Source organism: Heteronotia binoei, chromosome 16 (assembly GCF_032191835.1).
Source record: "Heteronotia binoei isolate CCM8104 ecotype False Entrance Well chromosome 16, APGP_CSIRO_Hbin_v1, whole genome shotgun sequence".
NCBI lineage: Eukaryota > Metazoa > Chordata > Lepidosauria > Squamata > Gekkonidae > Heteronotia > Heteronotia binoei.
This window is the reverse complement of record NC_083238.1, coordinates 10624980-10650808: the sequence shown is the minus strand read 5'-3', so window position 1 is coordinate 10650808 and position 25829 is coordinate 10624980. Positions and strand designations below refer to the sequence as shown.

At 41.5% G+C, this 25829-nt stretch overlaps 1 protein-coding gene across 5 annotated transcripts in view; it reads left to right on the top strand.

The window, feature by feature from the left end:
- Positions 1 to 25829, top strand: part of ZEB2 (zinc finger E-box binding homeobox 2) — a 212795-nt gene that overhangs the window by 184368 nt on the left and 2598 nt on the right. For all 5 annotated transcript variants that reach the window (XM_060257293.1, XM_060257296.1, XM_060257292.1 and 2 more), the window contains 2 exons: positions 1939 to 3911; positions 8979 to 9159. In XM_060257293.1, coding sequence (XP_060113276.1) covers positions 1939 to 3911; positions 8979 to 9159 — 2154 coding nt within the window. The remainder of the gene's footprint in view (positions 1 to 1938; positions 3912 to 8978; positions 9160 to 25829) is intronic.

The window sequence follows — 25829 nt, the reverse complement described above, 5'->3', positions numbered from 1 at the left end:
TGCAAATCTTAGCTATAACCCAGCCAGTGTTAAGCACTGTGAAGTCCCATTGAGTCTAATGTGAGAAATACAAGTATGTGCAGAATTCAGTGGGACTTAGAAGCACCTAACTGTGGCTAGATTGTTTCCCTTTGTTTTGCTTACCTTAGTTGCGAGGAATTTGACTTTGAGAAACTTCAGTGACTAACCAAATACTCGGTAGCCCAATTCTACAAAAAGGATAGGAGCAAAAGCAAACTGCAGTGTTTAGTTAGAAACATATGAAGCTGCCTATACCAAGTCAGAACATTCCTAAGAGCAAGGGCCTGCCTGCTTACGAACAGAAGCTAAGAATTATACTCTAGTGCAGGGGTGGCCAACGGTAGCTCTCCAGATGTTTTTTGCCTACAACTTCCATCAGCCCCAGCCATGGCCAGTGACTGGGGCTGATGGGAGTTGTAGGCAAAAAACATCTGCGAGAGGTACCGTTGGCCACCCCTGCTCTAGTGAATTCTTCTTTCGGGCTTTAAAAAAAGAAGACGCTAACACCACCTTTCTTTTAACTGAGTGTCAGGGCAATATGTATGCCATACACTTAGCTGTGTCCAGAACTGGGTATCTTTAATAGAATTTGCTATCCTGAAGGCCTTATAGTTACTTTGTACAGTACAATAAATGCCATAGGTTGGCCCCTACAAACTACCAGTGCAAGAATCAGTTTTCCTAGATGACTTCTTCAGCCTTTCCCTTTTCCCAGCAGCTCACTGTGATCCCTGAAGAGCTGAGGCTGACGGTTCAGTAGCCTCCTGGACAAAATTCCCTATGGCACTGGGGTGGCAGGGAGTTGCAGTGCAGAAGAGGACTCTGGCAAAACCACTCCTTATGATGGGGGGAGAGCTTGTTGCACCAAATGTCTGCTGAAACAGATCTATAACTAGGAAAGAGCCACATTATTTCTCATGGCCATGAGTAACATCTTGTAAAAATGGACAAGTGATTATAAAATGCAGAATGCCGAAGGACCATGATTAAACCTTCTGAAAGTAGATGAAGGAAGAGCAGAGCACTATTCATATTTTTACCTCTTCCCTTGTAGCTTGACAGGTATTCTTTGTTTATGGCTCTTATAGGCCATTTGGAACTGTAGAAATAAGCAAATATGATGGCGAATTAAGAGAGTTAAAGGCTTATATATTGCACCGCTATGTTCAGCATAGTCTGAAACCTTCCTCCAGGGTAAGGAGCTTTCCTCTGACAGAAGTGGCTCTTTTTCCAGCAGAAGAGCCACTTCTATCTGAGGGAAGGCTGCTTAGGCTGGACTCAGGAAGGCTTCATTCTTTTGATCAGCAGAGTGGTAGAGTACAAGGCATTGTATTTATAGCAATGCTTATGTTTCAGTGGGTACTGTTAACAGTCATAAGCCTAGTCGCTTACATTGAATCAAGTGATTTCTGGAGTATTTACCATGTCAACTGTCCCTCTCAGGATTGTGTTAATGTTGCCGAGAGTTTGCTGCAAAAAGAAGTCATGATAACTACATGTTGACCCCTTCCTTGTTGAAAGATATGGCACATTTATTTTTCTTACTGCCAGTATTGAGATATTACAATTACTACTCTATGGAACACAGGATTTCATCTCTACTGTTTTATACAAGGCTCCATATCCATCTTCTCGCCTTTGGCTTTTAATAGCATATAGTCATGTACACATTGCTTTCCACATAATATAAGCCAGGAGTGTCACAGAAATGATAGGAACTTGGATGCTACTAATTGAAAAAGTGCTACTAGGTAGAATTGTTACAGTTGTAGAAATTAAAAAAAAATACCCTGAAGCCATCTGTGAAGTAGACAAAAATGCAGCAAGCAGGAAGGAATAGAATTTGAAGGCATGATGTGATTAGCTGGTACACTATATAATCTAAATAATTATTTTTTTGAAAAAAATTCATTGCAGGTGAAAAACCATATGAGTGTCCAAATTGCAAGAAGCGTTTCTCCCATTCTGGCTCATACAGTTCACACATCAGCAGCAAGAAATGTATTGGCTTAATCTCTGTAAATGGACGAATGCGAAACAATATCAAGGCAGGTTCTTCTCCTAATTCTGTATCTTCTTCGCCTACTAATTCAGCCATTACACAATTGAGAAATAAGCTGGAGAATGGAAAACCACTTAGTATGTCTGAGCAATCAGGCTTACTGAAAATCAAAACGGAACCACTAGATTTCAATGAATATAAAGTTCTTATGGCAACCCATGGGTTCACTGGTGCTAGTCCTTTCATGAATGGTAGACTTGGTGCCACCAGTCCAATAGGAGTTCATGCTTCTACACAAAGTCCAATGCAGCACTTAGGGGTAGGAATGGAAGCACCTTTACTTGGATTCCCAGCCATGGGGAGTAATTTAAGTGAGGTGCAGAAAGTCCTACAGATTGTGGACAATACTGTTTCCAGGCAGAAAATGGACTGTAGCACTGAAGAGATCTCCAAGCTGAAGGGTTATCACATGAAGGACCCGTGTTCTCAACCAGAGGAACAAGGCGTTACTTCTCCTGGTATCCCACCTGTGGGTCTTCCAGTAGTCAGTCATAATGGTGCCACTAAAAGTATTATTGACTACACTCTAGAAAAGGTCAACGAAGCCAAAGCTTGTCTCCAGAGCTTAACTACAGACTCAAGGAGGCAGCTCAACAATATTAAGAAAGAAAAGCTGCGCACTCTAATAGATCTGGTAACTGAAGATAAAATGATAGACAACCATAATATACCCACTCCTTTTTCATGCCAGTTCTGTAAAGAAAGCTTTCCTGGTCCCATTCCCTTGCATCAGCATGAACGTTACCTATGTAAAATGAATGAAGAAATCAAGGCAGTCCTCCAACCTCATGAAAACATGGCTCCTAGCAAACCAGGAGTGTTTGTAGATAAACAAGCCCTCCTCTTGTCATCAGTACTTTCTGAGAAAGGAATGACTAGCCCCATCAATCCATACAAGGACCATATGTCTGTACTTAAAGCGTATTATGCTATGAATATGGAACCCAACTCTGATGAACTACTGAAAATTTCCATTGCTGTTGGCCTTCCTCAGGAATTTGTGAAGGAATGGTTTGAACAAAGAAAAGTCTACCAGTACTCAAGTTCCAGGTCACCATCGCTGGAAAGGGGAGGTGCAAAGGTGGTGCTGGCTGTCACCAACAACACTCCCACTAAAGACTCTTTGTCAGCCAGATCCCCTATGAAGCCTGTGGACTCTATAACATCACCATCTGTAGCTGAACTTCATAACAGTGTTACTAACTGTGATACTCCTCTCAGGCTAACAAAACCTACTCACTTTACCAATATGAAACCAGTTGACAAATTGGACCACTCCAGGAGTAACACTCCTTCTCCATTAAATCTTTCTTCCACATCTTCTAAAAACTCCCATAGCAGTTCTTACACTCCAAACAGTTTCTCCTCTGAGGAGCTTCAGGCTGAGCCTTTGGACTTGTCTTTACCAAAACAAATGAAGGAACCCAAAAGTATTATAGCCACAAAGAACAAAACAAAATCCAGTAGTGTAAATGTAGACCACAACAGTGTGTCTTCATCATCTGAAACCTCAGATGAGCCACTGAACTTGACTTTTATCAAGAAAGAATTTTCTAATTCAAATAGTTTGGATAAAAGCACTAATCAAGTATTTGGTATGAACCCTTTTAGTGGCAAACCTTTATACACAACCCTTCCACCACACAGCGCATTTCCCCCAGCTGCTTTTATGCCACCAGTGCAGACCAGTATTCCTGGACTACGACCATACCCAGGAATAGATCAAATGAGCTTCCTACCACATATGGCCTATACTTATCCAACTGGAGCAGCTACGTTTGCTGACATGCAGCAAAGGCGAAAGTACCAGCGGAAGCAAGGTTTTCAGGTAAATATCTAGCTTATTTCGCTAGATGAGAATTGTGAGTAACATGTTTATGTAACTATGATTGATTGATATTTTCACTAGGTTAAAATAGTTTTCAAAAATAGCTCAACCTATATTCTATTTGGGTTTTTTAAAAAGAAAATAATGGATTTGAAATGGAATAATCAAAATAAAGAAGTATAACTGGGCAAGCATGATGTTCATTTGTAATGTATTAGCTTTCTGTAAGTGTCCCAGCCTAGTATCACTCATTAATTCCAAGGAAAATGTGCCTGGAATGGGACGGAATCTTTGCCCTGAAAAATTACTTCTGCTTCCATTTGAGAATGGGGAGAGAACATAAGAACCTAAGAGAAGCCATATTGGATCAGGACAATGGCCCATCCCGTCCAACACTCTGTGTCACGCAGTGGCCCAAAACCCCAGAGTTTGTGCTTGTAGCAAAAGGCTGTGGAGACCATTCATGTTCATGAAACCTATAGGGCCATTCATTGGCACCGCCCCTTTGACATGGCACTGCAACCCATAAGAGATTCCCAGAGAAATGATAATGCAGCCATAAGCTGTTTATAATATGTTACAACTAATCTTTACAAAGCTATAAAAGGGATTATGAAGATCCCTAACCCAGACTTGTTTTCATCTCACCTGTTCCATTTTTCCATACTTATCCCCCCTCCTCCCTCCAGGTCCAACCCACAGATTTAGGGAGAAGGCAGTAGAAATTCCAGTTGTTGAGAGACTAGTCAGTATTGCCTTAGTCTTTAGAAAAGGTCCATTTGACCAATTGGACCTCATTTCAGTAGACAATGAGACCACAGGTACTATCCTACATTGCTTAGGAATGTCAGGGGTTGAAAATGTGACATCTGTCCCACTTAAACACAGCAAAGGATTTTATCTACAGGGAACATTCATGATGTGCTGGAATTGTGACTATATAAAACAGCTATAGTTTGGCAGAGGGAGATTAACTGATTATAGATGATTTTTTAAAACATCTGTAGACATTCCCACATGACCTATTAGGTTCCATTAGTAATTTTACCAACTAGTAAATGTTTTATATTTTCAAATGTGAAAATCAGGTATGGTTTAATGTTACAGGCAGTAATCCCTCTCCACACAATAGGAGCATAAATAGCACAGTACCTCCGCAACAGCTGTTCCACTATTCCAATTTACAGTACATCTGCCCTCTTTGTAAACGTATTTAATCCTATATAATCTTCTCTAATATTAATTAGTACAAACCTAGTTTAAGAAACCGAACTGTCTGATAGCAAATGGAAAATGTAGATTATCATGCAAGTTTGCACCCTTTTTGGTTCAAGACGAAACAAATATCAAGAAATTTAATAATTTACTGGTCCACATTCATTATTGCTCAATGCTGAAGGCTCTTTTAGCATGGATAGAGCATTGATAAAAAGTGTTATTAATGTTCCCTATTTCAAATTACAAAATTAAATATAAAACTGTAGCTCTAGGCCTTTATTGCGGAGACATACATTGAAATGGATTGCATAATAAAAACATTTTGTACCTAAATATAAAATTCAATTAAAACCTTTCCATGTAAGGAATATATCTGTGGTTTGTTTTGAAATAACTTGTACTTTTTTCCTGGACACCTTATTATGAATACTTAATACTCTTTTCTGGACATAGTTGATTTCTTAATGTATTCTGCTTTCTGAACACCTTCTTCAATAAAGTAAAATATTTTTTTTTTTCATTTCAAAGTATGCCAAGGAGACAGCACTCCTATAAATTCTTGCTAAGAAATCCTATTCTTACTTTTACAAAAATTGGTTTAGATTTGGGCAACAAGATAAAATTCTTGTTAAGTACACAGTAGCAAAGGCTGCTGGAATTTTGCTGCCTTTTCTAAACTCCTCATGCTATATCACAAGTTTTCATATCATTTGTTGTGATGCAAATAGATTGGTGGTGGCTGGGAGCTGTGGTTTGAGAATACAGAATTTAGTTCAGTTCTGTGCAGAGTTGGTGCTGGTGGAAAGTGCTGATAAATCACAGTTGACTTATGACAACCCTTTAGGGTTTAAAAGGCAAGAGACATTAAGAGGTAGTTTGCCATTGTTGCCTCCACAGTGTGTCGCTTTCATTCTTTGGAGGTCTCCCATCCAAATACTTGCCAGGGCCAACCCTGCTTAGAGATCAGGCTAGTCTGGGCTCTATTCAGAGTTACTTCAGACTAAACCTACTGATTTGATCCCATTGATAGGATACACTTTAAAGTCCCAATGGATTATGCTGGATTTGTCATGTAGTTCTCTGGTGATCAGATAAATGTAGATACTAAAAATTAGACAAACTGAAGTAAAGTTATATTTGCAATTTTTAAGGATTCTTATCCACCACGGCATTCCATAATTTCTAGTTGGCTTGAAAAAAAATATGTTATTTTGTAAAGATACCACCTGTTGGTTGTTTCAGATACGGCTGAAGTTTGAAGTGTTTATAAACGCTACATCTTATTCCGTCACTGAAGTTTGCCTTCCATGCACATTGCTATATGTGATTTCCCCATTTTCATTTGATAATCTGTATGTCAGGTTTCACAACTGTACATCTTGCAAGCTCCTGTTTGTGCAAATAAGACCACAGGGTAATCTAGAAATACACCCTTGGCTTTTTCATATATTTTAGAGCAGCTTTGGAAGTGGCATTGATGAGAAACCACAAGTTCTTTTTCCTTGCTTTGCTATACATTTGCCTGTCTTTCTCTTTCCATTTCATAAAATACTGTATTCAAGAGAACATCAATCCACGGGAAGTGGGATGATCAGAGATCTAAAAAATATGGAGAAACAATAAGAATGGTTCATAATCACACATACCCCTCACTATCGTTATCATGTTTGAGCCAACTCAAAACAAAAATACTGTGTATGATCAAGCCATAAATACCAAATATATAGTATTAGTAACTGCCCCCAAAGCAAATACATCAGATTACCATGTCCATATGGAAGTATTTCCTTAAAATCAAAAGTTCAGAATCACAAAGAGTGTCCAAAAACATCAAATTAACAAGAGTCAGTATTGCAGATTCCAAAGATGATACTCCACAGTTTCACAACCAAGATCCCAGTGATGTTTCTTGTTTCGTAATCAAACTTTCTCAATGGAGAATCACTGCTGTATATCAAGCACAAACTGGACTTCCAAAGCCAAACACTGGTATCATTAAACATAGAGGACTGATATCTTTCTCACTCTTCCATTAGCTAATGAGCCTTCTGATAATAAGTGAAAGTCTTATGTATGGACATGGTATTCTGATGTATATGTTATCCTGATGGATATGCTTTGGAGCATGTTAATAATACTATATATTTGTAATTTGGCATTATATTACTTGATTATACACAGTATTTTGTTTTGAGTTGGCTCTGTTTGGTATTGTGTGCTTTGGTTATTTACTTGATATTATCATGTTTGAACCAGCTGTTAGTTTTGCAGGATAATATATCTGGAGATTCTGTTAGGGTTTCCAATCCCCAGTTGGGAGCAGTTTGGAGGCTCTCCCCCCAATTCAGGGTTATCAAAAAGCAGGATCGGGGAGGGAAATGTCTGCTGGGCACTCCATTATACCCTATGGAAACTGGTCTCCGTAGGGTATAATGGAGAATCAATCCATAATCTGGAGCTCTGGATGAGCTGCTTTTTGAGCTACAGGCACTGAATTTTCAGCATAGCATCTGGTACTTCTCCTCAAACAATCCCCTAAGTTTCAAAAAGATTGGACCAGCGGGTTGAATTCTATGAGCCCCAAAAGCAGGTGCCCCATTCTCCATTATTTCCAATAGAAGGAAGGCATTAAAAAGAAGCACAGTCCCCTTAAATGTGATGGCAGAACTCCCTTCAGAGCTCAGTCGTGCTTATCACAACCTTGCCCCTGGATCCACCCCCAAGATCCCCAGATATTTCTTGAGTTGGACCTGGAAATATGCTGGGAATATGGATGTGTCTTAAATCAGTATACTCATATGCTTAGGAGCCCCACAAAATCACATCCCACAAGCCATTTGCAGGAGGGGCAGGGGTATAAATTAACAGAAATAAATAGATAAAATACCAAATCTGTAGTAGTGGGGAAAGGGTTACATTCAGAACAGCAATTTCCACAGGCAGTTTTTTTTTTAAGATTGTATTGAAGCTAACCCTGATTGATTGGTCAGTAGATGTGGTTGCTGAGTTGCCGATTGCATTGTCTCTTCTATTCATAGTATGGATGTATTATAGCATCAGACAGTAGGATCCCAACCTGCCCCTTGTACTGAAGTTAAGAGCAGATCCCACGGCTGGCTCAGAAACATCTGTCAGCAGTAATATGCTCTCAGTCCCAGCTTGTTTCCTAAGATCCCAGAGAAGAAAGAGACTTGGATCTGTGCGAAAACCTAAGAAGTTCATCTGTGCAGTCACATCCTTGCCAGGTTGGCCTGTTGTAAAAAAAAAGATTAGAATACTATGAGGTGAAAAAAAACATATTTTGGTGGCACAAGGATGCTGCTGTAAAAGCACCTCCCGTACTGACGTAATATTTAGGATTGCTTATCCATGTCTTCTGACCTCAGTTGTGAGTTTCCACATTCCTGCCAGCAGCCACTGATGTGCAGCTGGGAAGGATACGTACAATATGATTGCACTACAGTGCGCAAATAAGTGACTCTCCAAAACGTTACATGGGAAACAGGGAGAAGTCAGCAGCAAAGATCAGTTTTGGTGGCTGTCCCATGTAATGGAGTTTCAGACTTTAGTGGCAGCCTTATCAAAATATTCTGTGTTGAGCAGCAGCCCTGAATTCTACATATAATGTTGTTTCAGCCTTGGTTACGATGACACAAATGTATTTTTGCTGTTAGTGCAGTAAAACATAGGCTCTGTCTGCCCCATTTGACAATAGGAGTGTAATTCAGAATGAAAAATATGGGTACAAATATTGTGACTAACATAGTCTAACAATGCAGGATGTTGTGTGTTGCCACAGAACGGAAGGAAGGTAACTGGTTTTACATAAACCATTTGGTTGCATCACAGGGAGAATTGCTTGATGGAACACCGGATTACATGTCAGGTCTCGATGACATGACAGACTCCGACTCCTGCCTGTCCCGAAAGAAGATCAAGAAGACGGAAAGTGGCATGTACGCATGTGACTTATGTGACAAGACATTCCAGAAAAGCAGTTCCCTTCTGCGACACAAATATGAGCACACAGGTATGCATTTCTACAGTGGTTAGAGAGAAACTTTGTTACATTTGGAACATTTCATAATATTTAATGGGTACATTTATGGAACATAAGATGCAGCATATGCTAAGGCATTCAACAAGGGAGAAATATTGTTCTTTGCTTAGCTCCGTATGACATTCTCCCCAGTCTTTTTTGTTACATTTGTTGCCGTGTTTTTTTTTTTCACTTGTGTATATGTGTGTTTGAACAGCTCATTAAAGTAAAATAAGTATTACCAACAAGCTAAGAAAAAAAATCCATTGTCTTTGCCTCAAGGAAAAATTTAAAAAGCTAGTAGCTTTATGGACTGAAATTTAGGGGTAGAGTTGTAATTAAAATATTAAAATGCCCACTGAATATAGTAATATTCATATTAAAGCCCATGTCTTTTCTGCTGTTGCAAATAAATCCAGAAAGTTACTACATCACTAACATTAATCCACAAAAGTTACTAGGTCACCAACCCAGACAGGCCTGTCTTAATCATCCAAGTAGACTCAGTAGCCAAAACAAGCAACCCCCACTCTGTCTTTTGCAAGTCACAAAGAAATCTTTGCTTAGTCACATGGAGGGAATTCTCTCTTTTTAAAAAAAAAAATTAAAGTTTATTTTTGTAAATATATAATATACCGCACTGTTGAACAACCTTTCCGAAGGGAAGCAATTCTTACCAGCTACAAATGATCTAGCAAATCATTATTTTTATCCTAAGGTAACCTCAAAGAATCAAAAGACATCTTCCTTGGCCTGCCTACCTCTAACAAAGCCCCCTGTTAGCCTTAAAATACGCAACGGTGCTAGTCCAGCCAAACAAATGGAGACCTGAAATTGTGCAGTTCTTTGAGCTCGGAATTTACTTGTTTCCCACCACCAGTACAGGCAGCTTTATCAGAATGCTAGAACTGTAAATCTGGGGGGGGGGGGGGACCTGAAAGGTACCTAGTCCATCCCTTACACCTAGGGTTGCCAAGTCTAACCCCAGAAATATCTGGGGACTTTGGGAGTGGAGCCAGGAGACTTTGGGGGTGGAGCCAGGAGACACTGGGGTGGAGCTAGGGGGAGGGGGGAAACGGCGCCGGGGAGCGTGGTGAGCCGCCCCATCTCGGAGCGGGTGACGCCACTGCCCAGCTGCCGCCTCTTCTCCACTCGCCGTGGCTGCTCCTCCAAGATGGACTCAGCCTCTGGGGTGGAATCGGAGGGGGGGTGGAGGCAGGCCGGGGGCGTGGTGAGCCACGAGTCTGGGTCCTAGAAGGGCCCGGATTCGCGGCTCGCCATGCTCCTGGCCTGCCTCACCCTCCCCTGAGCTGCTGCCGCCTCTTGGCTGCTCCTCCAAGATGGGCTCAGCCTGGGCCCATCTTGGAGGAGCAGCTGCGGTGGGCGGGGAGGGGGCGGCAGCGGCGCGGTGGCCTCGCCCGCTCTGGGATGGGGCGGCTCGCCATGCTCCCCGGTGCCGTTTCCCCCCTCCCCCCGCTTCCGTTTTTTTGGGGAGCGGGGGAAGAGGGTGGAAATCCTGGGGTCCACCGCCAGGGCGGGAGGGTTGGGAAGCCTTCTTACACCAGAACAAACCAGTCCATATCAATAGCTGATAGTGAGCAACAAGCATGGCAGCTTGTGTTCTGTGCTGCTTCAGGACTGTTCTTCAACATATAGCCTCCAGCAAGTGGGAACTATGGTTCTGCCCCTGGAAGCTCCCATGGCAGTGCTGGGCAGTGGAGAGTGAGATCTGGCACACATGCCTGCCAGCAGCTGCAAGGGTACATAAGAGGTAACTGATTGGTAGCCCACTGTAAACACGATGCATGTCATAGACATTCTGATTGATGATGGTCTGGTCATCCCTTGTTCATTGCATTCAGAAAGTGAGGAAACACTGAGCCAAGGAGTAGCTCTCCACTTAGAGGCAATCATGTTTATGCTGAGTTAAATCAGTACTGCAGCAAATGAGGAAGGTTCAGCCATATACCCTTGGAGTGCAGTAGTGATCTAGGAATGAAATGTTCCCAGCTCCCCTTCTGCAGCCTACTGTGATCATTGAAATTCTGCTTCTGGGAGGCAGTGGACCAAACGGCATGAGGAGGTCTGTATGGGATAACAGGAGGAGAAAATTTTTCAGGAATCTTGCACAAGCAGAATTGTTGCTTGCATGAGTGGAATGAGGCATAGAATTTAACGGAAAGTGGAAATGATAGACACACTTTAAAAATCTTAAATATGCCATATACATGCGCTTAAGAGCCACTGAAAGGTGACTAGTATTCAGCTTGTACATTTGTTGTGGGAAACACTGGTGTACTCAGCATTTCAGAATCATCAGGGAGACCAAGCAAGAATAGGAAAAAATGACCAAAATATATTATATCAAAAATTTCTTCTGATTTACTCTGGTTAATAAAATCCTGTTATACTTTTAAAAAATTATTTGTTGTTTTCTGAATCTTCAGCAACTACGGGATAAAAGAGTTCTTAATGCCACCATTATATGAACATCATTCCCAAGCCTCTTTAAGCTAAATCCCTTGTGGAAATTAAAGAAATTTTCAGAGAAAATTAAGAGCAGTATTTTGGACAAGATTTTTTTGCTCTGTTCGTGCAAATTACCTTACATTGCATTACTTGGATCCATTTAGTTGTTTGGTAGTGGGAAAATGCTTTATAGGCTTTGTATCCCCACACCTTGCCTCTCCTGAATGATTTTATTACAGCCATCTGCAAATATTACGGTTTAGTACACCTCCACCATAAACCTCATGTTAGAGCTGGCCTCCATATATATCGAGATATAGGCATATGGTTGAATCCCGTAAAGTTGGTCATCCATAAGGTCTACAGACATATTGTTGAAAGGCTGAAAATGTGACAAGCTAAAATGCACACCATTGCCTTGCATTTGCAAAAACAACATTTGTATAAAACAAAATAATATTCAAATTGATTGTGAATAGCAGGAATGCTTATGCAGAAAATACAATGCCCCTGTGCTGCGGGTCTGTCTTTCGTTTTATCTATCCTTACTACGAGATTGTTTCATGATTTAGACCGAATAGTTTAAAAAAAAAAGAAAAAAGGAATAGATCTCATGATAAAACCAGTGAAGCTAAAAAAAAAAAGGAGATCTGAATTTAGATTTAATCTCTGCCAAAGATTTCTTTTGTGAACTTTGCACTGTACTTTTATTCCACAGCAAATGATTTAATCAGACACCGTTTTGCAGACTTCATAAACCAGGGGGGAAAGAGGGAATAAACACTTTAATTCTGACTTCCATAAAGGTAATTCAAGATCCATGCAATCAAATTAAAGCAATCTGATGGAAACTGCCAAAACATCACATGGGTAGTAAGCAGAAACATCACATGGGTAGTAAGAATGAAGAAGACTTGCATTAAAAAGAAGACTTGCAAACCAGGCCTTGATATGTCATTAACTACACTGCATAGTTACCAAGCCAAAGTTTACTACAAGAAAATTTGAAAGGCCACTTGCTGCTGCCTCCTTCTTCTTCTTCTTTGGCCTCTTTTGTAAATGTTAAGTGATTTGCAAATTAAGCTGATAAAGTTATGGAAAAAGCAAAAGTGATGGAATGGCTGCTCATCTATTAATATATATGAGAAATTTCAATCTGTGTTTGGGGCAAGACTCTCTGAACTGCAATTAACCTTTGCTTTCAGTGTCTGAATCATTATCCTTTCCTCATCTTTTTTTTTTTTCTTTTAGGACAGTTAGTACTTATCCTGGATTTTCAGGAATAATACAAATAAAGGACATTGCTTTATAAGCCAAAAATTTCTACCACTTTGAAGATGTAGTCCATACTTTTCTTCCTCTTTGCTGGCTAATTGTTATAGAATGATCTTGACACCGTTATCCGTAATAATGTACATTACATCTTTGAGATGAAGCGGTAGAGCTGGTAGAGGAGCTCATTTCACATGTTTGTAGATCTGAAAGTTGCTCCATGGTTTGAAATTGCTCTACTTAGCCCTGTTGAGATAGTCATAACTCTTGTGAGGTTGATCATTCAGAACTTTGAGCTGATCCCTTCAACCTGACACCATCTTTTTCTTGGGGTTGATGCAGCTCATGAAAAATGAAGCTATCAACACTCCTGAAGGGCTGGGCCCTGGAGCAGTACTCTCATCTGAAGGAGAACGGGAAGATTTGGGAACTGCTCCCAATGAAGACCGGCTGCAGAGCCATACTGCTGCTTCTGGGTAGACAGCTCTTATAGGATCATGGCCCAACTAAGCCCTTGCAAGATGAGTGCCCAGAAACAACAGTCAGAACAGGCTGCCTTGCTTCCCTCTTCAACAACTTAAGCCTCAGTCCTAACTGCAAACTTCACTGATTCAACTGCTTCACATTGACAACGTTGTAACTACCTGTTGATTTTCCGGTCTTGTGATCCAGCAAGCCTGATACAGGCCCAATGCTGCCAGGGTGGGGGTGGGGTTGTTCCTGTTGCCAAAACCCAGTTAACCAGTTCCATAAGTATTTCCTGCTACTTGTCCCTGAGGGGTCCTTTTCCAGCCCGACCATCCTGCCACCAGATAATGTGCATCTTTTCATTGTCATCAAACTCATAATGAATTATTTGTCATAGAACATATGAAGCTGCCTTATACTGAATCAGACCTTTGGTCCATCGAAGTCAGTATTGTCTTCTCAGACGGGCAGCGGCTCTCCAGGGTCTCAAGCTGAGGTTTTTCACGCCTATTTGCCTGGACCCTTTTTAGTTGGAGATGCCAGGGATTGAACCTGGGACCTTCTGCTTCCCAAGCAGATGCTCTACCACTGAGCCACAGCCCCATTCATGGCTCTCCAGGGTCTCAAGCTGAGCTTATTCACACCTATTTGCCTGGACCCTTTTTAGTTGGAGATGCCAGGGATTGAACCTGGGACCTTCTGCTTCCCAAGCAGATGCTCTGCCACTGAGCCACAGCCCCATTCATGGCTCTCCAGGGTCTCAAGCTGAGGTTATTCACACCTTTTTGCATGGACCCTTTTTTGGAGATGCCGGGGATTGAACCTGGGACCTTCTGCTTCCCAAGCAGATGCTCTACCACTGAGCCACAGCCCCATTCATGGCTCTCCAGGGTCTCAAGCTGAGGTTTTTCACGCCTATTTGCCTGGACCCTTTTTTGGAGATGCCAGGGATTGAACCTGGGACCTTCTGCTTCCCAAGCAGATGCTCTACCACTGAGCCACCGTCCCTCCCCTAACGGGATATTTGTCAAGATGGGAGGCGTGTTAGTCAGTCTAAAAGAAAAGGGTAAGGGTCCAGCAGCACCTTAAAGGATATTCATTGTAGAACAAATATGGTAAGGCTTATGAGTTACACCAAAGTTTCCAAAACTGTTTTTTTCCCTGAAAAAGCCAGTCTGCTTATAAATAGTCACTTGACAGTAGTGTGAGATTGTGTGAGCCGGTGGGGTTCAGACTTCGGCATGATGTTAAAACAAATCCATAAAAAATACTAGCCCAAAAACTAGGTTTATTAACTCATCTGCCCACATATACACAATGTTAGTAGTTTGTAGCATACAAATAACCTTATTTTCTTTTTCTTTTTTTAAAAAGAAAAGAACCAATTTAGTTTACAGAAATATTCTCTATCTGAAGTGATTTCTCTCTGCTGTAAGCACTTAGGACAATAGCTGTTTAGAGGCTTGAATAAGTCATCTAACTCATGTAAGCTAGTGTTGATAGAGTACTGGAATTTAACCAGAGAGATCTGGATTCCAGCCACAGCTCAGCCATGAAGCTGGGTGAAGTTCAGCTGATTTTAGTCACTCTCTCAAACCAAAGTTACCTCATGGAACTGATATTAGGACAGAATGGGGGGAAATCCCATGTAATAGCATAATAGATATCTGTATAAGGAGATGGAGGTAGAAGGAACAGGGGAAGAGCATGTCTGTGGTAGCCAGATCTCTCCTCTCAACTAGCAGGGGAGTAGAGGGCTTACCAAGAGCAGCCGGGAAGCCCACATGACTTTGAAGTGATGTCATAATGTTCGGTGTATCAGGGCAACACTTTGGTATTTGGGCCAAAAATTCTGTGGTAAATTAGGCTTCTACCATCACGTTTTTGCCCAAATACCAGAGTGTTTCCCCTCATCCCAGATGTGATGACATCATTTCTGGGTCACATGGGCAGTGACACAGAGACATCACTGCATGTCAGATGAATCTCCCTCTTTTTCAGGATAAGCTCCTTCCCTGCTGGCCAGCTGATCAGTGATGGGGAAGTGGGACCTGTCAGCAGGGGACCCCACCTCCACTGGGGGGAGGGTCTGGCCACTAGGGGTGTGCAAAAAAACCTGGTATTTTTCAGGTTTGAGTGTACTGAACCCGCAAAAGTATTGTTATTTCCTGATATTCCCAAATCCTAATACTGGTTTATCCAAATTCAGGAAATAGTCAGGAAACCCAAGTATTTTTGGTTCCATTACACCCTATGAGGACCAATTTGTCTCCATGGGGTATAATGGAGAATCAATCCAAGCATATTTGGGGGTCGGGGGGGCTGTTTTTGAGGTAGAGGCACCAAATTTGCAGCATAGCTGTTAGTGCCTCTCCTCAATTTTTTTTTTTTTTTAAGATTGGACCAGGGAGTTGAATTTTATGAGTTCCCAAAGAAGGTGCTCCCATGCTCCATTGCTTTCAAAGAAGAGGGGAAAGGCACTTAAAAAAACCCCTTGATCTCTTTAAATACCTTCTGAGTTCACTAACCGAGTCCAGCAGTAGCAGCGGTGCAGCTTGACCTTCTTTAAATGCCTTCTCAAAGCCACACCACTGCAGTGGCATGACTCAGTGTGTGAACTCAGAAGGCATTTAAAGAGATTATGGTCTCTTTAAATGCCTTCTTAAAGCCACACCAAAATAAAAGCTAAATAATATTGGCTTTTATTCGGGCTCAGCTCTATTGGTAGTCTTTTAAAAGTCTGAGAAATACTAGTAAGGTATTTTGAGGGAGGGGTGTTCTTCTTGGGTAAACTAAATGTACACCCCTACTGGCAACCCTAAATTAATTACAGCTATTCTTTTCCTGCTTATGATTTGATAGCACTTTTAGAAGGGAATGGAAAGGGAGAGAAAATATTCCCGAAAGATTCTACAAACCCTAATGGAGAGAAAACAGTTGTGACAGCTGATCAGTGGTTCAACTTCCATGATACATGTTGTGTGTTTTCTGGGGTGGGGGGGGGGGAGATTGCAAGGGATTCTTATATCCAGTTCTGCATTCTCCTAATATGCTTCTGGCATTGCCTTGTTTGGTTTTTAGTTTTTTACAGCAAACTTTTTGCTGTCTCGGATATTCACCATGTTGACAGAACAGCATCTGTATTTTCTTTGCCCTGGACAAATGACTCACACCGCCATTCCTGGGAGGCTTGGGGCCTTGTTACCTTGCATAATTATACACTTCATTTTATTTCTTCTGCAGGATGAAAAGAGAGCCTTATGGCTGTGCAGTCCTTTTAATTCTTCTTTTCTTTCCTAATGTATGTTTTATTAAGAACTTCTTTTAAAAACATTTTTGTGCCTTTCATGCTGATCTAAGCACCACTTTTATTTCCAGATTGACAGAGTAAACTAAATATTGTTCTTGAGCTTTAGTAGCAAAGCTGCTTTCTTTCACTGCTATTCTGAATTCCCAGCTTATGAGTCTTCCTTCTTTAGAGCTTGATTCATAAAAAATTTACATGCTGTTTATAGATAATTTTCTGTTACTCCAGATACAATGATTACTTTTTAAATACTTAAATAATATACAGTGTATTGGAGTAAATTCAGAGCTTGTGAAATTTGCACTAGAAATGGAATTCTTTCTTCTTTGTAACAACAGAGCTAGTGTGGTATTTGCAATTACGCCAAATTGCATTTATAACACACCTTTGACCGCCTCAATACACTCTGCCCATTAATCCATCTCCACCGGGACTCCTTCTAACATCCAAACCCCTAAGTAGCTTCAATCAGCTTCCTTTAGAAAACCAAACTGCTGCCAAAGATGATTCCTTATATATCTTCCAAGTGTGGGATTTCTTCCCATGCCTATCCACCCACCCCCCCTTCCCCAGAAGTGCTTATTGTGATATCACTTAAATGAGGCAAGGTATAGCTTCTTAAAACATAAACACTGTCTGTATGTATAAACCAAAGAATTCCATATCTTTGGGCTTTTATACATTTTTGCTTGTGGCGATGAAATGTTAGACCTCTGGGGAATTGCTTTTTTAAATGATTAGTTGTCATTATTTCTTACAACAAATCCTAAGGGAGCCAGGATGTGGAATAAAAGCACAGTGCAAACACATATGTACACAGACAGGCAAATATTTGTGTAAGACGATTTCAAATGCATAATAAAAACTTTATTTATATGTTGATGTTCCAGGTTACAACCATAATACTATAGAAAATAATGCAGTACCATTTGATCCATGAATTAATCAATTTAACAAGGGAATAATAGGTAGGAAGAAGGGAAAGATTTGATAACTGGAGCCAACCCTTGATCCCTTTGGGGGGGAAATAGCACCTGAAGAAGTTTAAGCTTTGCTCTGCTATAATATATGTAATGTTGAAAAATACTTTCAGAGGAAAGTCATGTACAGTATATTTTTATTATAATTTAAGTTGTTCTGCATGTCTCATGAATAATTTCACACTCTAAGTCAGTTGATAGGATCAAGGTTGGATTAGCTATTGTTCAAGAGCTCCTGGGGGGGGGGGGGCGGTGATACAGTCCTGAATAAATATATCAGGTTGGGACAGTTTAAGGTTTAGCTGTGAGATGATAGGTGGGTGAAAGCTTCTGGTAGGTCAAACTATTAATGCAAACATTAACAAACAAATCATTTTCTGTCCCAAAACATAAATCAATGTTTGGTACATCTGTAGATCTAACAGAGCCTTACGAAAGTCTCTCTTATTTTATGTGAATGAATTAAATCTAGAGAGGATTTTTTAAAAAAATCCTACAGTATAGCACTTGATAGATTTACCTGTGTTTAGCATTTCAGCAGTGGAGTTTAGGAAGATGGTGGGATTTTTCAGTGTGATCCTAAGCACAGGTACACTCTTTTAAGTACATTAACATCAGGAGTGTTTCTCTGCTTGCACTATTTTCAAAAGAAGGCTGGTGTTTCTGTAGAATGCTTTATAAGTTGTCATGTCCTTTCCAAATTCTGGGGCTATAATCATGTAATAATTCCACAAAATGTAACTCTCAGAGTCACAATGGGATAATTCCTTCTGCTTTTTGTCTGTTTCCCTGTCCATTTTTTTTGGCTCTCTTTTTAAATATTGTTCCCTAGCATCTAGTCATCCCCATTCACTATCAATATGTTTTCAAACAACTAAAGAGGGATTTCCAATGTTTTATTTTTTAAAAAAAAATGTCAAAAATTTTAAATATCCTGTTCTTTCTTTCCTTCTCCTTCATCCTAAGGCTCTACCTAAGGTCAGTTAACATGGCCAGTTTTTCCTTCTCTGTATAGGCATAAAACCATTTCTCATGCCAAGGAATTCTCATCCCAATTCTCATTTCAATAAAAGAAAAAAGAAACAAAACCCATGCATTATTGTGCTTCTCATATCTGGACATGCACTCTGTATGCAGCTCATATGGAATGGAGAGTTGGAATTGTCTGCTTCACATGAGCTCCTTGATTGTGTGAGTGGCTTTCAGGCAATCATCCTAACTGCATTGTTGATGAAATCCTTGCCAAAATGTTCGGTATGAATAACTTCTAGAAACTGTACCATTCCACTTGAAGATAGAGCAGAATACACATGAGATTTCACTATGATACTGAGCTTAGTTCAGTGGCTAAAGGCCAAACAAGATGAAATGCGGAGAGATCAACAAATAGATCTACCTTACCTCCCCACCTGTTAAAAGGGAAATTAAATATTTAGGGGCCTGATTTAGAATGGGGTCATGATGTTAAGTTAGGTGCTTAGCCCCAGAAAGGGGTGAGTGCACTTTTGCTTGTACTTTTTCCTATATGGGGGCGATGGTGGTAGTAGAGGCACAAAACTATGAAATGGAAAAGGGTATATGTCATCTTTCCCCATCACAGTCATATTGGGAAATCTGTGGCTTCAACTGAGCTTTAAAAATACTTGCCATATCTATTTAGATAGCACATTTCATTCCCCCCCCTTTCCCAAGGCTTGCAGGGCAGAGCACATTGTTCTTTCGTCACCACTTTATCTTTACAGCAACCTTGTGAGATAGGTTAAAGTGGAGAGTGTGTGACTGGCACACTTCTACTTTCATGGCAGACTTGAACCTGGCTCCTTCCAGATCCTAGTCTGACACTGAAGCCACTATATCACACTAGCTGTCCCGTCAAAGGTAGCTGGATATCTTGTCAAGCTTGATCCTGGTTCCAATGTCAGCCATAACGCACCAGGTCAGTATTTTTGTGCTGATCTGGTCTCTGCAATATAGGAATAATAACACCTATTTACCTTTCAAGGCTTTTGTTAGAACTACTTGTGAAATAATGTATGTGAATGGGTTTGAGCACTTTAAATAGGATGTATTAATGTTTGCCATTTTATTGTTACTATTTTTAATATTATTACTGAAAAATTAGTATGTTTGGTTATATTAATGTATAGGTCTCTTCATGTAGGCTTCCTCATTCTACGTTTAGATTTCCTCTCCCGCTCAAATAGAGTCTAGGGCTCTCAACAATGCTGTTCAGAATGTATGATTGATCCCTGCTATGCATATTTGTATAATTTCACAGCTGAAATATGGCAAGCAAAAACACATCGTTTCTTCACCGTTAAAGTTGTGTCTCTGGGGTAGCTAAACTGTGGCTCAAGACCCTTATAAGCCTGGATTTCAGAGTAGTTTTTCTTTTTTAAGGCCTTTCAGAAACAAACTTGGCATTGCTGCTCAGGATATGGACCTAGTTATAGGTCCCATTTCCATGGCCCTCTCTGCCCATAGCCACTGTGGCAAAGAGGGGAGCATTGGGGCGACTTGTAATTGGTGCAAACACTATAGGGAAGTGTTCATGTGAAAGTGCCAGCATGCTGTTTGAGTTTCTGTGCAATTGCTCTGCTAACCCATGCTTATTGGCATTTGCGGTGGCATACCAGTTGCACACTCCAGTTGTGAGCCGGTAGATGTCATAACTGCCTTCTTCATCATATGACGTAGCTGGAAGCAGCACAGGGCTAGCTTTTTGCCACAGCTACTGCAGACTTAAACTCTGCCCAGAACATCTTCTGTCCTCTTGAGGGATAATTATAATGGTGTTTGCCAGCCCCCCTTCCTCAGCATACTGAATACCCTCCCTGTTGGACCAACACATGAAGGGATGAATTATGCAACCTCTGCGCCACACAGCTGCTATAGAGAGAGTGATTTCACTTGTGCAAATATGTAGATATGAGATCCAGCAGAAGTAGTAGTAGTAGAAGGATGGGTGCTTGTAAACACAAATAGCTACAAGGCTTGAGATGATCATGAGTCTAGGCCAGGGGTGTCAAACTTATTTGTTATGATGGCCAGATCTGACATAAATGAGACCTGTTGGGGCTGGGTCATGTTATGCCAGGTAGCAGAGATATAAACTTTATGAAGGACACAAACACAACAGTTGTTTTAGAAACTTAAAATAAAACATGCTTAAAACATTAGCACTCAGTCTCAACGGTGCTTTCTTTGTATCTCTCCCACGGGATCCAGGGAAATGGGCAAAGGAGACTAAGGCTCTTTCCTTCCTTCTCCAGGGGACCAGGAAGGGGAGGAGCCTCAGCCAACAGAAGGAAGAGAGGCTTGGCTCAGTAGCTCTGCTTTGTGATTGAGAGAGCCTGGCAAAGCAAGCTCTGCCTCCCTCTCCCTCCTCCCTGAGGGAGGAGCCTCAGCCAGTGGAAAAGATAAGAGGTTTTGCTCTGTAGCTCCTGTGTGATTGAGCAAGCCTTGCAAAGCAAGCTGTTATGCAGAAGGAAGGAAGAAAGAGGGAGAAGGAAGCAGATGACAGCCAGTTGTTCAGGGGCCTGATTGTACCCCTGGGCTGCGTGTTTGACACCCCTGGTCTAAGCCCTAAGAAGGCACAAAGAAACACAGTATGGAGGAAAAGAAAACAGCAGGGAAATTCACAAGGGACCTCAGTGTGGTAACTCTGCAGAGCATAGAATGGGCAAGAGAAGGAAGAAGTGGTAGCATAGTTGGGCACTTTGGAGAGCAGGTTGGGAAGTGGGCATTGTGGGGAAAACATTTAGGATGAAACTCATGAAAAGGTGGTCTAGTTGAGAGAAGCTGAAGAGGTTTGGGTGGGGAGGTAGCTGCTGGCAGATGATAGTGATGATTGTTGATGAAGAAAGGTGGCTCACACACATGTAAAGCTTTAAAGATATAGCTCATATTTTGGCCGTACCTGTTAACGCTATAGAGCCTACAATGTGCATCTAGGTGTCTGATACTTCTCAGTGTGATTTTTATTTCATTTTTTGCAAAGGTAATATTTCTAAGGGAGTATACTTGGGAATTCCTGATCATGCAGAGCATCCTGCATTTGTATACTTCACTTGCTATGGCATCACGCATTGCTGAATTATGTGCTGTGCCATCATCTTGACAAGCCTTTTTTGTCAGCTCTCTTTTGGAATGAAGCTTCTAAGTATGGCAGTTATGGAAGGTGTCAAAGGCATTCCAGGGCTATTTGTGGCCTCCAGTCAACCAGATGTGTTTAGGCTTGGTCTGGGTGTCAGGTTTCAGGACTTGGGACTGACTGCTTGAAATACCAAAGGAAATAGAGTATTGCACAGTTGAAGAGAACTTCACCATTTAGTGAGGAGCTGACAACTGATCAGCAGCTTGCTCAAAATTTCTTTAAAGAAGCAGTTCTGCACATGTAGATTAGTTGATCCTGTAGCAGATTTCAGTAGCTGATGATAAGAAACCAGATCTTTCCCTCACTCCCCAGCCCCCACAATGCGTTCTTGAAATGATAGACCTTCTGGCCCTTGAGATTACAGTCAAACAAGATGTGACAGAGATCATAGATATCCACCAGCCTTTTAAAAGAAGTAAAAGTGGTACAGGGTTCCAGTTCGTATCAGGACTGCATGGAAAGGGGGAAGGGGAATAAGTCTTTCCATTCCGGCACAATTTAATCGAAATGTGCCTCTCCCCCACCCCACTATTGTTAGTTGTTTAAAGGAAAACAGTGTTCACCTTTTGCTTGTCTCCTTTTCATAAAGGGCTGTAACAACACCTGGAGCCTGGTTTTGATTTGCAAAACTATGCAAGGCTGAAAGGACACTGATTGTTTGTTGTGTCCCACACCCACTATCCATCTACAGCTTTTCCAACACAGTTTTGAATACTACCCCACAATCTTATACCCTTCAACATCTCTTGAGAGAAAAATGTAGGTATTAGGGATGGGCACGAACCAGGAAAATGGTTTTCATGAACCTCCAGCAAACTCCCAAGTGAGCTCCAAAGGCATTTAACTGCCTTTGGAGCCCACCTCTGGGTCAGGCTGGCCTGACAGCTTCAAGACTGAGTTTTGAAAGCCTTTATAGGCCTTTGGACCTTGCTCTGGGAGCTCTGAAGGCTTTTATAGGCCTTACATACCCTAATACGGGCAGGCTCCACCCAGAGGTGGGCTCTGAAGGCCTATAAAAGCCTTCAGAGCTGAGAGCTCAGCTGAGTTGGGTCAGCCAAGTTGACTGAGCTCTCAGTGAGCTCCAAAGGCCTTCACAGCTCACTCTTAGAGCTCACTCAGGGTGGTCTGACTCTGAGGTGGGTTCCAGAGGCATTTAAATACCTTTGGAAATCACTTCCAGTGGACCTGGAAATAAGCTCTGTTAAATGTCTTTGGAGCTCACTCAGATCAGGCCACAGGGCCGGTAGGCTCAGATGACATTTAAATGCCTTTCAGTGCTCACTTCTGATCAGGCTTTGAAGGTATTTAAATGCCTTTGGATCCTGTACAAACCCTCCCCAAACCTCTCAAGCCTCTGTGGCACATTCTTCTGAACCCTTGGGTTTGGAAACCATGAACCGGCCTGGTTCATGCTTGAACCATGGTTTGGGGTTCAGTTTGTGTTCACCTACAGTAGATATGTTGATTAAAACAAAAGCAGTTTCAGTATGATCGTATGCATAGCTGGTGGTGTGCCATACTGCAGAGATATGGCTTCTTCTAAGATTTCTGTGCATGTCTTGTTTGCAGTAACTACTGCAACTGCAAATTGAAAATGTGAAGGGAACTAATCGAGATTAAATGTTTAAGGATACTAATTGAGACTAAATGTTTAAGGATATTTTATGTTAAGCAGCACATAACTAATTTCTGTGTTATTTTTAATTATTCACCTAATAAATACCCCACCTCTTAAAAGCCATATGGCTATGACCCTACACTGATACTATGTATAATATACCTAGTGGTGTTTGGAAGTAGTATTGTTGATATTCAGCATGACATCATCAAGCCACATCACATCACTGAACCCTCCCACCTTTGACATCCTCAGCCCCCTTTCAGTAGGGTTTAGGATCATGGGATCTTGGCAACGCTGTCCTCCCTCTCTGTGCTCATGCCCCCTTGGCATAAAGCTTTTAGCTATGGGCATGTAGCACTCCCATTTTCTTGTTCTTCAAATTGTTGGGGTCCATCATTCAAAGTGATGAATGGTTCCATGGAATTTTTTTTCCCTTCCATAAACAGGGCACAGGGGTGGCCAACGGTAACTCTCCAGATGTTTCTTGCCTACAACTCCCATCAATCCCAGCCATTGGCCATGCTGACTGGGGCTGATGGGAGTTGTAGGCAAAAAACATCTGGAGAGCTACCGTCGGCCACCCCTGCACTGTAGGATGGATGCTTTGGTGGGTATTTAAAACTAGGTTAGCATTTTCTCAAATAATGCCTGCTAACCAAATCTTTTAAAGTTTAGTACAAACGTTGCCAGGGTTGAGCAAAAAAAAAGAAAAGAAAACTTATTATGCAAGTTTCTGTGTTTGTGACCTTAGAGACAGTCGTGGTGTCCCTAACTAGATGAGCAACTATATAGGCAAATGGGTGCCATGCACTGTATCCTCTCCCTGATCTGAAAGCCAGAGCCGTGAACATGTAACTCTTAACACAAAGCAGAAATCCGACTGATCAGTTTGAGAGGGCCTGCAAAGGCCTGTATTCAGTTCCTCCAGCTGTCCTTTTCCTGCCAAACCACTGAATGACAAGCTTTCAGGGTTCCCCCCCCCCCGCCCCAAAGGAACAAGAGGAGCACTGTATGCATTCTGTTATCGTATTAATTTCAGGACTTCTGGCCCTCCCTCCCTTACACAGCAGTATTAAAAACATGCAGAATTTAAGATAAAATATATAACCATAAAATAATTTCCACACAGTGTTACCATATAAAGCTAAGCGAAGCTAAACAGGACAAAGCAGAGCAAGGAGAGGCCATTGCAGTTGGACTGTCGCCATCCTGACCGCAGGCCTGGTGGAACACCTCCATTTTACAGGCCCTGCAGAATTAAATTAGATCCCATGGAGCCTGGATCTTATTAGGGTGAGTGTTCCACAAGGCCAACCCTGGAGCCTAAAGGGCTCTAGCTCCAGTCAGGGCTAGGCTGACCTCTTTGGGGCTGGGGATGACAGTAGATGTTGAGCCGAGTTATGAAACCAAAAGGAAGAATTATGATGTCCGGTTTATTTTACAAAGCGAGTATATGGTTACCAATGGCCCAAGAAATGTTCAAGAACTTTCCCCTCACCTCCAACCAATAACATTGTCTGTAAAGTATTGATTAAAAAAATATATGAATTATTCATAAAAGTTCATATGAATAATTTGATTTCTAGATCTTTAGAACACACTGAGGTTTTCAGGAGTTTATCTGAATCTTAGGCCGTTTTCCCACTGACCTTACTCCGGAGCGACGTCCCTCTTCACCGCGCAGCGTCTGCGCAGATTTCCCACCAACTGCTGCACACAACCAGGAAGAGCCGCGGCTTTTGCGTTGCAGATCTAAACTGGTTTTTAGCGGTTTACATCTGCGACGCAAAAGCCACGGCACTTCCTGGTTGTGCGCAGCAGTTGGTGGGAAATCCGCGCAGACGCTGCGCGGTGAAGAGGGACGTCGCTCCGGAGTAAGGTCAGTGGGAAAACGGCCTTAGTATTTAGAAGCTCCTTAAGATCTGGCATTATTATAATGTTACAGTTTTCTTGATGTGAAGCATGGAGAAACCCCTAAAACCATGAGCTGAATAATGAAACAGAGAAGTGGTAAAAGTGAATAATTAAGCACCCATATATTTGTTTACAGTCCAATGCCCTTAATTCAGTAAAAGACAGAAATATTGGAATATATGTGAGGGAGCCCGTAGAATTGTTTATAAATAGGACATTTATCAAGCTTTATTGTAGGCATCAGCTGCTCTCCAACACTTCCAGTTTTCCACTGACACTCCATGTTACTTTTGCTTTACTTTTCTCTGGCTGTAAAAAGTAATAATAATAATAAAACATTAAAATACTAAGGTTAACGGTGCCATATTTAGCAGCTTTATACCCTTCTAAGTCCATTGAGGCCATCCTCTGCTTAGGATAGCACGGTTCGATCCTAAGAATGTTTTCTGGTAACAGAAGGCACTTCCACCAAGA